This window comes from Juglans microcarpa x Juglans regia, chromosome 4S (genome assembly GCF_004785595.1).
Source record: "Juglans microcarpa x Juglans regia isolate MS1-56 chromosome 4S, Jm3101_v1.0, whole genome shotgun sequence".
Lineage (NCBI taxonomy): Eukaryota > Viridiplantae > Streptophyta > Magnoliopsida > Fagales > Juglandaceae > Juglans > Juglans microcarpa x Juglans regia.
Window position 1 is genome coordinate 23,437,402 of NC_054601.1, and position 17,084 is coordinate 23,454,485.

At 35.5% G+C, this 17,084-nt stretch overlaps 2 protein-coding genes across 4 annotated transcripts; one reads left to right on the forward strand and one right to left on the reverse strand.

Annotated features, from left to right (window-relative positions):
* Positions 1-3,868: 3,868 nt before the first annotated feature.
* LOC121261862 (probable xyloglucan endotransglucosylase/hydrolase protein 7) lies at positions 3,869-5,483 on the forward strand. Its single transcript, XM_041164266.1, has 4 exons — positions 3,869-4,155; positions 4,277-4,377; positions 4,480-4,676; positions 4,764-5,483. The coding sequence occupies exons 1-4, from the start codon at positions 3,969-3,971 to the stop codon at positions 5,152-5,154; spliced, it is 876 nt and encodes a 291-aa protein (XP_041020200.1). The 5' UTR covers positions 3,869-3,968; the 3' UTR covers positions 5,155-5,483.
* Positions 5,484-8,986: 3,503 nt separating this feature from the next.
* On the reverse strand, positions 8,987-15,217 carry LOC121261864 (E3 ubiquitin-protein ligase FANCL). 3 transcript variants are annotated; one of them, XM_041164268.1, is made up of 11 exons: positions 15,026-15,217; positions 13,595-13,666; positions 12,280-12,350; positions 11,296-11,374; positions 11,144-11,218; positions 10,939-11,053; positions 10,793-10,850; positions 10,639-10,710; positions 10,021-10,111; positions 9,777-9,900; positions 8,987-9,426 (listed from the first exon to the last, which is right to left on the reverse strand). In XM_041164268.1, the coding sequence occupies exons 1-11, from the start codon at positions 15,026-15,028 to the stop codon at positions 9,371-9,373; spliced, it is 816 nt and encodes a 271-aa protein (XP_041020202.1). In that variant the 5' UTR covers positions 15,029-15,217; the 3' UTR covers positions 8,987-9,370. The 3 variants fall into 3 exon arrangements, with proteins under 3 accessions (XP_041020202.1, XP_041020201.1, XP_041020203.1); XM_041164267.1 differs by having other exon boundaries at positions 9,038-9,426; positions 9,981-10,111; XM_041164269.1 differs by lacking the exon at positions 10,793-10,850 and having other exon boundaries at positions 9,038-9,426; positions 9,981-10,111; positions 10,639-10,690.
* Positions 15,218-17,084: the final 1,867 nt, after the last annotated feature.

A 17,084-nucleotide genomic window follows, 5' to 3' on the forward strand; every position in this document is an offset into this window, starting at 1 on the left:
ACCACACATGACTACGATATTTTATTCTCTTTCTTTTTCGAATTACACTTAATTTTATGCCGTAGATGAAATGAGATAAAAATTAAAAATTAAATAAAATATTATTAAAATATAATTTTTTAATATTATCATTATTTTAAAATTTGAAAAAATTGAATTAATGTTTATAATATTTTATATAGGAGTTTGAAAAAGTTATAATAATTAAATAAGATGATTTGTATAACCAAATGGGGCCTAAATTAGTCAACTGTGCAACATTTTATGATTTAGAAAAATCTTCCCTAACTTTTTGCAAATCTTCTATATTTTTGTTCCTCCTTGATCATGATGTTTTTTGAAAGATTTTCGGAGCAGACGATTCAACCATATTAACTGATCACTAGTAAAGTACGTACTACATGACTTTATTTGCAACTTCCAATCGGGTGAGAAGAACAAGGAAAAAGAAAGAAGATGATTAAGAAGGTACGTAAAAACTCACATACTTGTGTTAAAAATAAGACACAAGAGTCGTGTATATATATATATATATATATATATATATATATATATATATATATATATATATATATATATATATTTCTCAACCTACTGCTGTAATTCAAACTAAATTTGAGCAAGTCTCCCTATCAGTTCACCTCTAAAGAAAACACGTACACCTGGGAGAGGGAGAAGTTGATGCCCCTCGCCTTTTCCCTCCCTGTTATCATCCATATACTCAGTTCATGTTAAACCATCCCTGTCCCTTAGGCGTCCCACCATTGAAATCTCCTCCCCCTGATCATCATGATGATCTACTTGTTGATGTGATCGACCACTTTCCAGCTTCTACCAACGCTTGAGGCTCATCATGTAGCCCTGCATGAGTCCCATGCACCTCCTAATTATTTGGCTCATTTCAGACTTTTTTCATCGTCTGACCATTTTCTCAGCCACTTTACTCTTAAATATCATGTTCTATTTATGTATTTTTTCCTCTTCATTTTGCCTTTTTTTTTTCCTCAATTTTGTAAGAATTTTGGAGTTCAAACCTGTGGCCATCCACCAGTGTCTCCACCACGCACGTACTATGCTGTTAACGGCCTCCTAGTACTGTCCCAATAATCTACCATATTCAGTGGTAACATATGATCATTTTGACTGGTACACGTGAGATATGTGCTGCCACCGATGTCCAAATCTACCATGCTCCATTCATGCTGCCGCCAAGCTACTTTGTGTGAAATCACCACTTGTTCAAAAAATTTAAATAGATAGGAAGATATATATAATTTTATTATTTATATCATATTCTTAACATTCATTCTCATGTGTGAGTCAAACTCCTTCTCAATGAGTAGTCCAACACGTAAAATATTTAATTAAATGAGATGAAGTGTAGAAACTTAAACACCACTTGTCCTATAAACTTAATCAGATTAAAAAATATAGATTTTATTATTTATATCATATTCTTAACACTCTTCAGTTCTACTACCATTTTGGTTGTACCAGCTACTTTGCTGGAAGTTTTATACTCTTCCTTCCTGAAACATTGTTTAATTTGGAGTCCAACATATTTTTTGGCCCCGTTTGGACATGTTGAACCGAGTTTAGATGAATTGAGTTCTTTATGAATAATAGTGAGTTGAAATGATGAAGTGAGTTTTATGGAACCTATTTAAGATGAGTTTATATGTATTTGGATATTAAGATGAATTTATATATATTTATGGGAAGTTAAAAAAGGTTATAAGACCCGTGTATAAAGAGGTTTTGATCAGTTGAAATGGATTTAGTGATTTGAGGGTTAGGTGTTTAGATATTAAACTCAATTTAAAATAAATCAAATTGAATTGATCTCAATTCTGTCTAAGTTCCAAATGGGGCCTAACTAGAACGTACAGAGCACACTTCACTTGAGTTGCACTAAAAACCATTGACGTGATGACACCTTCTTATATCGCTTCATGCCAAGAAACATGTGACCGGCCAGTTTTGTTTAGTCATTTTCCATTGACTTTTAACTTCTTGCTTTATATTAACCTATATATTTGGAGTATTTGTTGGGGGTTGTCTATATCGTTTATACCATCCTTTAATTTACTTCTTTTCCTTGAAAAAAAAAAAAAGAAAAAGAAAAAAGAAAGAAGAAGAAGAATTTCTTAATTGAAAACACATCGGTAAATCATAATGCTTATATAACAAATGGGACAAGGTGGAAGATGTGAAAAACTCTCCAATTATGCAGTACTGCATAGTGCATATATCTTTAACTTGGCCACAAGTAAGCCAAATGGTGAGGATGTATGTTGGAACCGATTGGGCTTGGAGGTCTAATCAGCAGTGTCATCTTCCTATCTTACACATCAGATAGGCCCCAGAAATTAGTAAACATAGTTATCCATCCCATGCACATAGCCCATTTCACATACCCTCTCCATCCAATCGCCTTCTTCAATTTCAATTATGCAAACAGAAAAATAGATATGTTTGTCTTTTAGCTTCACAAATTCTCTCGAAGCTAGCCTTTCCCTATCAGCTATATATAAGGCCCTGTTTGGTCTGTCCCACTTTTCAACTCTCTCTATGTGATGTAGCTTTCACCATAATACACAGAGAGACGATTAGTATCCCTCCACGCCACCAGAATTCTCAAACAAAATCTGCTCGAGATGAAGAGAGAGAATTAGAAATAACCTGCATGCATGAATGCTGTTATATATGCCTTCAATTGGTGTAAAAAATCTCCACATATTCAGTCTAGATCTCACTGACCCCACACAAAATAGAGTTATGATAAAGAGTAATGCTACATACAGTCGTGAAGTGCACAAGTATCGTGCAGTCGTTTTAAAAAACAGTAGGGTTCACTATTAAGAAATTAATTTTCTTTTCATATGAGTCTCATATTTATTCACTTTTTTCAAAGTGATTGCACGACGCTTGCACACTCATGACTGCAACAATCATTTCTTGATAATAAATTTTATTTTGAATTTTATCGTTCTCAATTATAGTGTTCGATATAACAAATTTTAAGTGATTTTATCTGTAAACTATTTAAATGGAAAACAAATTCAAATGTAATATGTCGGTCGATAGAATTAGAGATGATAAAACATATGCCATGTGTACGCAATGAATCCCCATAATCCTGTGAACAATTCCCCAAAAAAAAAGTTTGACAAGGAGAGATGGAGAAAACTCGATTTGGGTATTTGATAGAAGTTTTTAATCAACTTTACACGCATTCTAGCTTTAGTAGTTCCAAATCTAATCAAATAATTGCTACTATCATTTACAACTTTTACCTTAAAATCCTGTTGATCAACAAGCTGTGGAAATGATGGCTTAATCAATTCAAGCTCAACACAGAATTCTGTACAACGAGCTAGGCCCCCACTAATTAGTCTCCAATTGAACGTATGTACCTACCAATTTGCAATTGGCCCTTCAAATCAATCTACTTCTCTTGGCTGTTCACAGATATAAGCAATAATTGATTGAACCTTTTATTGTTTTTCCCGACTTTTAGTTCTTTAACTTCAGAACCAGTTGACTAAAGATCGATCTCAGCAAGCTATGGATCGAACAGATATGACTTATCCAGTTGCAAGTAATATATAGCATTGTATTTGCATATTAATTAGTTAGAAAAAAAATAATTATGTATTAATCTCACACAAAGTGTTAAAAGAACCGACGGGAAAGCAACCAAAGAGAAAGACATGAGGAAGAAGATAAGAGAAGAGAAGGGAAAGAAAGTAGAAACAGTTGGGGTAGGGCCTAATGACTGCTTGCTTAGCTGTATGGAAAGCGAAGGTTTATTAATAGCGCTTTCCATTCTGAAAGCAGCAGTCTTAATCACTTGTCCTGATTATCTTAACATACTTTCTTCACTGCTATATATACTATCTTCCTCCTTTTTCTCTTCTAAATCATATTCGATCAAAACCTCTAATTGATCTTTCCAAAAAAGTACCATGGTCATGTATTCATCCTTACCACATGCTGTTGCTTACCTTTCTCTGTGTATGCTTGCATTTGGTGTCTGTGTTATGGGACGACCAGCCACTTTTCTTGAAGACTTTAGAGTCACATGGTCTGATTACCATATCAAGCAGATCGATGGAGGGAGGGCCATCCAACTCGTTCTTGACCAAAATTCTGGTAATTACTCTTTTCTTGGGCTCCCATGTATAATATGCCCTTTTTTTTTTTTTTAAAGTACATTAATATTTCTAAAGGTTTAATTGGATATTATCTGAGTAGAAAGTTGTTTACGTTTCAGGATGTGGGTTTGCTTCCAAAAGCCAGTACTTGTTCGGGCGTGTCAGCATGAAGATTAAGCTTATTCCTGGAGACTCTGCTGGAACTGTCACTGCATTTTATGTATGTGTTTTTGCATTTAAATTTTCAAATAACTTTGCTCCCTATATATGAATTCACCTTATCTTGGTATTCATTTTTTTGCTCTGAAATGGTTGGTACTAGATGAATTCAAACACGGATTCTGTTCGTGACGAGCTGGACTTCGAGTTCTTGGGGAACCGAACTGGGCAACCGTACACTGTCCAGACCAATATCTACTCTCATGGGAAGGGTGATAGGGAGCAAAGAATCAACCTTTGGTTCGACCCTTCTGCCGACTTTCACACTTACACAATACTCTGGAACCACCATCATATTGTGTAAGCTGTTAACACTAAGCTTGTTTAATTAATACCTGAGCAGTGGTTGAAGTGCTGCTTTTAATCATGTTGTTGATGGGACTGCAGATTCTACGTGGATGATGTGCCCATCAGAGTCTACAAAAACAATGAAGCCAAAGGAATTCCATTCCCCAAGTTTCAGCCGATGGGGGTGTATTCCACATTGTGGGAAGCCGACGACTGGGCAACGAGAGGCGGGCTGGAGAAGATTGATTGGAGCAAAGCACCTTTCTATGCTTATTACAAGGACTTTGACATTGAGGGATGCCCCGTACCAGGACCTTCTACCTGTGCTTCCAACCCCAGAAACTGGTGGGAGGGAACTACTTACCAAGCACTTAATGCCCTCGAAGCCAGAAAGTATAGATGGGTTCGTATCAACCACATGATCTATGACTATTGTACCGACAAATCGAGGTACCCGGTGACCCCACCGGAGTGTTTCGCCGGCATCTAAATCGCTGAATAGCCGGACATACAGTACCTCCATATATCCACGTACCAAGTGTTACGTACATTAATTCTTATGTCATATTGTCATATATTTACGTACATGTAAAGGTCAGAAGGATATATATATATATATATATAAATAATTATATTCTTGTATTCATATATATGTCAATGAATCCTAAGGCGCTCAGGGTGGGGCAAGAGACGACAAAAGTCAAATCTCAACTTGTGGGCAATATATATATATATATATATATATATATATATACATGTTCTCTGTATTCATTTGGTAGGCATTTTATGTGCTAATAAAGCTTTGGCTAATTGTGAAAATGATATTCTTTATGATTGCGTTTGGATAGTGAAGTAATCTCAGATATTCTGTAAATAATAATAAAAAATTAATGATAGAATTTTTTTTTATATAAGAAACAGTACTTCCATTAATAAAATGAGATTATAGACATTAGTCAAGTCAAATAACTTGAGAAATAAAGTCCGGAATACAATTTCACCACATAGCAATATCATCCACATTTTTCGCATACCAAGCTAAAGTATGAGTTGCCCTATTTTCTTCTCTAGGAACATAGACAAAATTACAATCAACAAAATATGAGGAAGGGGACCTAATCTCCATGTATAACAGCCCCAATAGAGAGCCATCCGTAGCATTTTGCTCCAAAGCCTCCACGGTCAACAAACAATCAGATTCAACTTGAAGTCTTGAGATGCCCATACTAACACACAGTTGAAGACCCCGAAAAGAGGCTTTTAACTCCACAGCTTCTGGATCCTCAACTTCACTCTCAATCTTGGAAGCAGCCATAAGCACCTTGCCTTGATCATCTCTCAATATAAAACCAATACCGGATTTGCACAATTCTCCAAAAACAGCTCCATCAACATTAAGTTTGAGCAATCCCGATGGAGGAATTTTCTAGCAAAAGTGTTGTTTTACTTGCACCCTAGACTTCAATCGAACTTGTGCATAATTTCTGATCAAACTCAAAGCTTGTGAATATCGAATAGTAGTGAAAAATATATAAAAAGTAATGATAAAATAATAAATAATAATGGACTGCTCAAAATAACCCTAACTCTATGTACATGTTTTTCAAACCCTAACCAAAAATCTTTCTTACTTTTCAACTGATGGACCAAAGCAAATTAAAGGTCGGTCTATAATGGCGGTCCATCATGTAGGATGCCAGCCAATAAAGAAATGAGGAAAACGTCGCCTGCAACACGTTGCTGAATTCTTACGCATATATTTTTGTCTTTGACCAATAACAAAATAACCAATTGACTTATTGATTTTTTCTTTTTTCTAAGTGTATTTGCCCTAAAAACTTCACGAGAATAGGGCTATATTGTGATTTCTAAAACAATAAATTTATATTATATAACTCATTTACAAGTATTATATTTCAAATGGAGGATGTAGTTGTTTAAAATTAAAATTATTTTTAGTAAAGCCACACAATTATATATGTATCGTTTGGTTTGAAAATATAAGCTATAAATAATTAGTAAAATAGACGTTTCTGGTATATATATCATTTCAATTCTTAGCCGTAGTCTTTGAAAATAGAGTAATACTAAGTATAAGTTTTAAATAGATAAATTTCGTGTATATAATAGCTCTATTAAACCGGGGTGGTTTACATGCACGAGTGGGAGATTGAAATGTAGAATAATGATAGGGTTACTACTCTATTACTACCTATTTACTATTCTTTTTGTATTTAATTTTTTTTTACTTAATGATTAAGGAAGTGAGTATTAGTAAATTTATATATTTTTTTTATTTTTTTTCTTAGTAATTAAAGATGTTAAAAAAATCCTTAAAAAAAGGATAAAAAAAATAAAAAAATTTGAAATGAAGTTGATTGGTAGATGAAATGTAATCTCATGTTGAAGTCAATATAGGATTCAAATGCATTGTCACGAGTAATGACGTACGATAGGGCACAATTTCTTCACACTTATTAAATAACTTTATATGATAGCATCTTGTGCCTTGTGGTCAGGTTTTGTAATAATTATGTCCTTATCAAATTTCAAATTTATAGCATAGGGTTAATGATGGAACTCACAGAAAAGTATCGGACCTTTTTTATAGAGGGCTTATATATCCACCTATAAATAGTTTTATAATGAGAAAAATCCATGTATAAGTAAATAATGAAAGACTAACAAAATCCAAACACACTCTATAATTCGAAGAGAGATATATAACATGTGGCATTGTTAAAATTAGAACTAACAAGTAGATCTTTTATTGAATTAAAAAATTGTTAAATTTATAAATAATTAATATGTAACTAGTTTATATTTATCCATAATAATCATATATTATATACCTACATAAATTATCAATAAATATAGATAATATGACAGTATATATCAACATTTCATATATAGTTCCTACATACTAATATATAAAATTATTAAATCTTACAGACTAATTATTGTATAAATTATAAAATAGCTATGAGATACATTCAATATATAGGCATAAGTAATTAAATTACATACCATATATTTAATTATAAAATGTGCTATGATTATATTATTAACCAATATGTATATGTGTGTGTGTATAACACATTTATCAATGTATGAATGAGTTTACTCAACGAGTCAACTTGAATATAAACAAGCGAACCTTAACTTAGTCTAGTCGAATCAAATTAACCGAGTTTGCGTCATTTACAAATCGAGCTTATATCTACTGTCACAAGCAAGCTTTTCTTTCACGAATTGAGTTCGATTCGAGTTTAACGGAACGAATATCGAGCATATTATCAAACAAATTAGTTCATTTACAACTTAACTGACAGTGACAAGATTACATTTCTTCAAATTCACTAAACCTCCCTTGAGTTCATTTAGGTGCGTTAATTATCTTTTACAATCATCATAAGAAACGGGATGCGTGAAAGTGAAAATGATCAAAATGACACAATTTGAAAAATACAAAGATTTAATTGACAAGAAAATTCAGAAGGAGACTCAAAATTCAGGAGATTTTTCAGGGCCAGGAATATCAGAGAAAAAAGGATTCATTGTTCTAGTATTATAAATTATATGAGCAATCCCATCTTAGATGGGTGTGAAATATGGGGACCACAACATCAACCGGCTGGATAGCAAGGCATTTAAAACTAGGGACCTCAACACAACCCCTAATGGTTTGACTAAGCTGTCAAGACAAAGGGACCATCCGGTAATACACTTCAGCAAAGCAAACGAGTAAATATGAATATGAATATAGAGCTGTGGCATATAATATAAGATGCTGCCGATATAAATGGAGTAAAAAATGTTATCGGTTCTACCCATTGATATGAATATAAAGCTGCTCACACTCATACAAATATAAACCCAACTATATGATGGCATATGAAGTCTACAGGTTAATTCACAACATATCTTTCAAAGAAATAGCCAGCAAAATGGTCGAAAGTAAGGTCAATTGTAAGTGGGCATCTAACTCTATGCTGTCAAGAGTAATTCTGCATATAATTATGAAGTGCGTAAACGTCACGTAATCGCTTTGAAAAAGAGTAGTACACTATTAAAAAATTAATTCTTTTCATGTGAATCTCATGTTTTATTCACTTTTTTCAAAGCGATTACGCAACGGTTGCACAATTCACTATTGCAAATATCTTTCTCATGCTGCCAATTCTCCATGGTTATATGTAGAATTACTCATGGAGGAAAAACGTGAGCAGCTCTACCTGTCGATGTCAGAGCTGTTTACAAGCATGGTACATACAGCCAAAGATAATGATTGCTGAAACTAAAAGTCTCTGCTACAAACCATAAAGTTAAAATAAGCTATCTCTTAGGCAGGTCCCATTCGACTACAAAATATATTGAAGGAAAAGAGTAGGGTGGATTAGATCAGGACATAATGCATTGAAGTTATCATCAGTATTAGATAGAAGGGTCATAAGTTTATGAAACAAAAGAGTCTCAAGTAAAAATTACATTGGATTCAGCCACAATCTACCATAAGTATGCTCACTATTGTTGATGAATAAATTAAGCGAAGAATATCAGATGCATCAGTGCAATGTGATGCTCACAACAAGAGCGAGGTTCTGATCTTGAAAATTTGTTGTTTGCGGGGTGTGTCGGGAAAGGAATCGTCTGCTGAGTGAGAAGGTAATAAGGACCTATAATTTACTTTCTAGAGTTGGTGATTTTCACAGCAACTGGCTCTGAACAGTATGGACAATTCCCGAATAGAACATCGAATGACCTGTTGTGATGTATGCACAGAATTTTAAATCTAGCAATTATAAGAAGAAATATAAAACTCAGTAAAAAGGACACCGTCGTTGAAAAAATCAGCAACTAACAGCTAAAGCTATTCTCATGCATGAACCAATTAGAAAGCTGTAATGATACTTAAATAGTCATTCTATTAACAAGCCGGTGTGACAATACACCTTACATATCATTGATGTGGCACGATTTGATTTGCAAGATTTAAATTTTCAAATTTTTTCTTACAAATCAAATCTTGTCATATTAGCAGTATGAAATGTGTATCCTACACACGGCTTATGAATATAATTTTTTTTTATAAGTACTTAAAACCCAACGTACTGCCTTGTTGTGGTGATGGAACGCAACCAGTCCCCAAGGCAAATGCTATGGAAAGCCTTATTGCAAGAAGTATTATCACATCTATAGTCAGTTCCACTTCCACTGTTAACTCCCAGCTCATCATCTACATAAATATAAAAAAAGTGAATGATGTGTGAAGTGAGAATAAGTTGCTAAATATATAGAAAATGCAAAGAGCAATACCAACTGGAAGACATTGAGCATAACAAATTCCACATTCAACTTGTTGGTCATTCTTCTGTACATCAATGGGCCTTGGCAGTTGAGTCTCCAGAAGACATGCAATATTTTCCAGGCATGGTTTGTCTTTTGTCCTGTGCAGATGAAGGAGTATACAAAACAAAAAAACATATTACAGATGATTTTTCCTTAATCTCTCTTTCTGAGCAAAGGGTATGGCAGGGTAATGCTACAGTTGTGGATGAAGCAATCTCTTTTCAGAAAAATAAAGGAAAATTCTACAGTATTTCCAGGAACTTTGGCAATACATGATCGCAGGATCAAGCAACAGGTATCTAAAGCTTCACTCATATATCCAGCTCACAAAAAGAAATGGGTATTACATCATTTAATTATGAACCATCAACATTGTATATCCTTTTTATGGGGTGCCACCAACCAAGGGAGGGGAGGGGTTGCAATTACCAAGTAGGAGAATGCAACAGATACTGAGCCATAATCGATTGTTGCTAAATAGAAACAAAGGAGTGTGACCCTTCAGTAGAAACATTGTAATTGGGCACGAAAGCAGCACATCCAGGAAAACTGCCATCTCTTTCGTAAATATATAAATTTTGAAATTTTGTAACCCTTACACAAGAATTATAAATCAAGGGCATACCATTTTCTGCTGTTTCTCTGCCATATCCTTCTCAATGAATCCACAACTGGACCTGGACCCAAAAAACGACACCTACCACAACTTATTCAATACAGAATGAAAAGCTAAAACTAGCGGTTACAATGCCAGGAAATAATAGTGGATGAAATCTCACTCTGGTAAAGATTTAGGGTCATCGGCATTTATATACAACATGATGTAGCAATCATTTCCTATCAAACATAAACTAAAAGATTTAATATCAACTAAAAGAAAAGAGAAATGCTTTATCAATATATTTATAATCTACAAATGGCTCACCAATATTGATTTGGCGATAGCACATTGAACGTGAAGGCTGTTTAGGGTCAGCAACCCAAAGAGATTTGTCAATATCATCCAAAGTAGACCAAAATTCCTGAAGTTTCTCCAGATGCTGTAAACAAAATACTAAATAGTGTAGTTGCATCCTTTAGTGAAAGTAAGAAAATAGTGTAGTTGCTATAATTTGCTATGCAAGAAATACCTTTTGAAATTGCTGCACCACATCCTTTAATCTTGAGCTTATTGACCATTTTAAGTCAAAAATATATGGTACATCCTGACAGAGGAGTCAGAAGGATAACTGAAGTCTATAAGGCGAAAATACAACTACCAAAGAGATTGAAAAAGACCAACCGCTGATACTCTAGGTGGACTTTTGGGATAGGTTTCATCCAATTCGATTTCCACAAAGTGCACCCTGCTCTTTGCATCCCTGCCAATCAAATTTAGGAAAAGGCTCAGCCCACTACATGAATAAGAAGTAAAAACAAGGGAAGGAATTGAGGGAAACACAATATACGTTAAATATACAAATTCACAGCAATTCAGACTTGACAGCAGGCCATGCAAGCATCCTCAGAGGAAACACCAAGTGTTGACATTCAGGTGGACTCACGCCTAATTAAAATACCAAGAAATTTAATATAGATCATCCATCAGCTGCCAAAATGTTCTCACTGTACTTCAGTTTGGACACTGATATGCTCCATTGAAAGTTAAGTGATATTTGTTTCCTCTCTATCAGTGCATCAGGCTTTGCTGAACCTTTTCAATGCCCTTGCTAGTAAAGTACTATACAAAAGTGAAGATCACAAATGCAGTTGCAAAAGTCAGTGGAAGAGGAAGCTGGATTCTGGAAGAAAAGGCAAGATTTTGAACACTGGGATAATCACCCCATTTCTACTCCATTGCATACATATAATAGTTTTTCATACTCTCATAAGAAAAGTTTCAACTTCTCACACGTAACATGCTCAGAAGACTCCACATTCTGTTAAGATTCCCCGGCAATCATGTTTTACAGCCAATTTTTTTTTTATATCTTGACAACAAACATTAAAATGTCAATTTTCTCAATATTTTAGGCTTTTGCTTCTGGCTTCATAGCATGACGTCTTTGGCCAACAAAACAAAGTCTCAGCATAAAAAACCACAGATTAAACTTGAAGCACCAAAGTAATCCTAGTTTCTGTTGTACATGCAAAATACATAGAAATAGGGGGGATTTGGGAAGATATAAGCATGTGAAATGAAAAGGGCTAGAGAAAACTGGGAACCTTCTTCACAAAAGAGAAAATAATTTTAATTGGATGATTGATGCAAGCAAGAACATCTTACAAGATGCGAAAGCTGAGATATGTCAGATCTCCTCCTAATCTCACTAGACGCTCCCATCCAACCTCTTCTATCTGTACATACAATGATCAAAATCAATGCATTCTGTTTTGATCTTTAGTGTAGTACTCAAGTTCCCAGTCATCAACTACACATAATTTTTTTATGACAAGGAACACCAAAGACGGTGCAAATGCAACATGCCTTTTACCCGGGTAAACCTCGGAACCTTGTAACATGCCCACATAACACAGATCGGGTAAAACATAGAAATTTTGCCGATAAGACATGGACCCTGGAAAATTTTTGCACCCAAAAGTTCGAAACTTAGACCTGTGGGAACCGACTCCCAATAACAAAGCCCTTAGCACTGGAGCCAAGCCCTGGAGGTTCAGATCAATTACGTTTTATGAAGTACCATTTCAAGATTAAACACTGCTGATATTAGTTTGTATCAGTACCGTGCAAGGAGTCAAGATCCTTCACGTTAGCTGTACCATATTGGAATGGACAGAAGGTAACAGTATTCATTAATTAAAAAAAAAATATATATGCATGTTGCATTACCAACATGCTCCATTTCAAACGAAGGTTTTGATAACTTTAGGGCTTTGAAGGTTTACAGGGAAATAAAACCACAAGAAATAAGTATCAAAGGAAAATGGCTATTGATGCAATAAAAGATAATAGTGACTAAATTATAAGGCTATCCTCTTTCCAAAAAACCAACTTTGGAAGGCGGATGATTTGCTTTGGAAATATAGAATTTGGGTTCATCCAATCATTACTTTTTCGACAATTCAAGAATGAGTAGAGGGAGTTTTCTGAACTCACATATATGGTTGTTCATGATTCCAAAACCATTTTTACAAGTTAACTGTTTCTTGGAATCTTGGCATTATGAAGGATGTTCAAAGAGATGAACCCATTATTTTTCACAATAAACTTAAGGGACATTATTGAACCAAAACAATACAATATAAAAAATTAAAATCCCTTGAGAAATAGTTCAGATTTGTCAAATATATAGGAAAGAGCAAGAATCATTTTTTCCCTTTGACAAGTACACTCAGTTTCTCAATTTTTACAAAGAAGATATAAGCCATTGTATAGCTTGATTAGATTTTTAAGATGAATGTATTCAATGATCGTAGGCGATGTTAGAAAATAGACATGGGAAGATAATGAGCATAATTTTAACATATAGACTAGATGCAAGTACTGTTATGCCACAACATGAAACTTTCATTCCCGAATGGTAAAACAAAACTGAATACACAAGAATGGCAATAGTATCCATCTATGACAGTCAAATTACCTCGGAGTACAGTGAGCGGTAAAATGTAGATGATTTGGCCAGCCCTGTGCATCTAGTCTGTTCAGTATGTTCCTACAGATGAAAGGAAATAAAAGAATTTTTAGAAGTACAAATCCATGAATTATGTGTCCTATGTACATGGAGATTTCCCCGGCCCACTTTCTCTCTTCTACATAGCAGTTTCAAAAAATCCATTGTTACATCAATACTTATCAAAAGAAACATACATCAATCAATTACATCTTCAAGTCAATTATGTCTTTTCCATTTTTCTTTTTTTAATTTTTTGACATCTTAAGTCTCAAGAAACATTAAGGGCTGAAACCATCTCATCTCATCTCATATAATCATTACAACTTTTCCAAACTCCCACACAGAATAAAATAAACAATTCAACTTTTTCAAATCCCAAAATAAAAATTATATTAAAAAATTATATTCTAATAATATTTTATTTAATTTTCAACTTTTATCTCATCTCATCTCATCTGTGAAACCAAACGTGACCATATATTTGGTCTAAGAAATAAATTTTTTTAAATCCAGTGAAGTTTCTGGTTCTCTTACTATTTGAAGTTTCGTGCAGAATTTCATCATTTGAGTTTCTGGATTGACGTATGTTTCTTTTGATAAGTATTTGAAGTTTCGTGCAGAATTTCATCATTCAATTAAACCAGTTGTAGAATGAGAATGATTGTAACAAGCTTGAAGAAGTGGAAACAATCATGACATAACCAATGCATTCAGAGTATAGATGGGGGATCAGGGATGGGTGGCAAACTGGCAATGATTACAGCGAAGTCGGTTGCAAGGGTGGCAGCAATTGGAATGCACCCAAACATGACTGCAGGACTACGTTGGTGATTTTACGAATAGCATATTGCCAGGCAGTGCAAACCATAGTAGTGAAAGTGAGAAAAGCAATAATTTTGAGGCTAGAAAGGTGGAGATGGTGGACATTATAGTGATTAAGGTAACACAATAATGATACAGTCGGTGGTGGGTCCTTGGTGGTTACAGTGTTATTGTTATCAGAAATGACAGCAATGGTGTTGGTAGTGATTGAACTGGTTCCACGGCACTAGCAGAGGGAAACAGTCACACTGGTGGCGATCATATACTAGCAATATTTGCAGAGATAATCTCGATGGTGGAAACAGAATCTAAGTTTAATACCACGTCAATGTCGTTGCAGGTATTCTTAAATAACATGCTCCTGATTTCGCTCTTAAAATTCAGTGGCGCAAACACTTTAAGACATTTAACCAAACGGTTGGTGCGCTTGCTTTTTATAGTCAAGAATCGCTAATGACAAAACCATAGGAGCCGGGATGAACTAACCAATAAAAACCACATTAAACTGAACATAGCATTCACAAAACGTAGAACTGGAAGTTGTAGCGGCAGAGAAGGGGGATGGAGAAAATGTACCATTTTGATTTAGCAAGAAAAATCTACGAAGTCATCTGCTGAGCCTGTTCCTCTATTAGTTGCAGCAAACACCACTGTCGTCGCAAAGAATAGTCATACTGTATATGTCGCTTTCACCGACCTACTCTCCGTGACCGCAGATGGTTTCACCTTTCTGTGTAACGCTAACACACCTCTACTGCTTGATGATATTTCTCAGTAATCTACTCGCACTTCGAGAGGAATGGTCCTCCGGAAAGGAAATAGAGAAAATAGAGAGAAAAAATAAATAAACGAATTAACTGTTTTGATTACAAGTTTGCATGCGTTTCCCATACTACATATCCTACTACTGACAACGTCTAACCAACTCGTGGGCCTGAGGATAATATAAGCGTTAAATCCTACATACATAAGGACTGAAAGCAATTGGGCTAAATGGACTGAGGCCCGACCAACAACTAACTAACGTAGGGCCATAGGCCGATGAACTAAAGTTAAAATAAGACCAACCCTTATTACAAACCAGACCCAAGCCCGGCAGAACTAAACTAGGTTTGGCTTCAAAGTATCTTCAATCACTTCACTTTTGTCTTCCCACTCCTAAAGGCTTCATCGCTTCTCCTTGTTTGCCAACCCAAACCCTAGGATACCAACCGGCGTGTGTTAATTCTCCCTCCATCAAAACACCTTGCCTGCAAGGTGTAGGAAGGTGTCATTTAGCTATAAATACCCTTCCCAAGTTGCCTCTTCTGCTTCCCGACCCTTCCAACGAACTAAAGTTCGATCTTGGCTTGATTGCCAAACTTTACCATCCTCCGCCCAAGAATCTCCTCTGGTTCAGGCCTTAAGATCCCTTGTTCATCTACTGGTGGAAGATTTGGAATGGCAGTGAATCTGGAACCCAACTTTCGTTTCAACTACAATACGTGCACCGCGGGGTGGATGCAGGCAGTAGGTGGTAGATCAAGAGTGTAGGCTACACTTCCCACCTTTTCTAAGACTTGAAACATCCCGTAGTACCTAGGCAAAAGTTTCAAATCCCGACAGTGGCTCACGGAGGTTTGCTTGTATGGCTGCAAGCGTAGTTATGCCCACTTTCCTTTTTCAAACTCTTGCTCATTTCTTCTGACGTCTGCATATCTTTTCATTATGTGGTGGGCCCTCTATCAATTGTGGCATAGTATTTGTAAGATCTGATCTTTGGATCTAAGGTTTTGATCAACTTCCTCCATTTTATGTTATGAGGCCATGGAGAGAGAGAGGTATTGCAGGAGGTTAGGGTTACATGGCACGAAGACAGCTGAGGAGATCAGGTAGAAGAGAAGTGAAGTGAAGTGAGTCGATGGAAGTCAAGTGAAGTAAAGTACCTGGGAATAAAACGCACAGCAGCAGCCAAGAAGCGCACCGTTTCATTATGTCCAAGGCGCACCGTTTTGTGGGAGATTAAAACTCACCGTTTGCTTTAGTCCGGATTATGCATTTCATATTTGTATTTCTTTTAAGTGTTCTAGAATGTAGTATTTCATTTTCTGCTTTATTTATGTTATGAGTCAGGACACGTGTCCATATGTTAGTGCTTGGGTTAGTTACTCCTGCGTGGGTATTAGGAGGAGTCCGTGGCACAAGACAGGGATCTGACAATTTTTTTTGAAGAATATTGAATCAAGCTGTTGGGAGGTTAAGGGGCCCTCGAAGAACCCTATATCCATTTCGTCTTCATTTCCAGTTTTCCTGAACATTCTTACAAACACATCATCTGCCTGCATTTTTCCACCAATTTATCAACCCAGATCACTATCTTCACCATCCATTTACAACCGGTATAACACAGGATCCTTACAAGTGGTATCTAGAGCCTAACGTCCTAATGGCTGAAAATATCCGCACCAAGCAGCAACAGCAAGATATGCTCCTTCAACATGATCAAGCTATTCATAATATGAGCGAACAGATGCACCAAATTTCTGAGATGCTAAGAACAGTTTTAGCAAATCAGGCCCAGACCACCAACCGTGATCATCAAGAGAGACATAAGGTAGAAACTGAGGGGGAACAACGTCGGCAAGTGCCCAGGGGA

Excerpts from the sequence above, each read along its gene's own strand:
- LOC121261864 (XM_041164267.1), bottom strand. Across the intron at positions 10,851-10,938 it reads CTATCGCCAAATCAATATTG|GAAATGATTGCTACATCATG; the intron begins GTGAGCCATTTG and ends TATGTTTGATAG. Across the intron at positions 9,901-9,980 it reads TGCTCAATGTCTTCCAGTTG|ATGATGAGCTGGGAGTTAAC; the intron begins GTATTGCTCTTT and ends ATATTTATGTAG.
- LOC121261862 (XM_041164266.1), top strand. The coding sequence starts at position 3,969 with ATGGTCATGTATTCATCCTTACCACATGCTGTTGCTTACCTTTCTCTG. Across the intron at positions 4,156-4,276 it reads CGTTCTTGACCAAAATTCTG|GATGTGGGTTTGCTTCCAAA; the intron begins GTAATTACTCTT and ends TTTACGTTTCAG. Across the intron at positions 4,378-4,479 it reads GAACTGTCACTGCATTTTAT|ATGAATTCAAACACGGATTC; the intron begins GTATGTGTTTTT and ends GGTTGGTACTAG.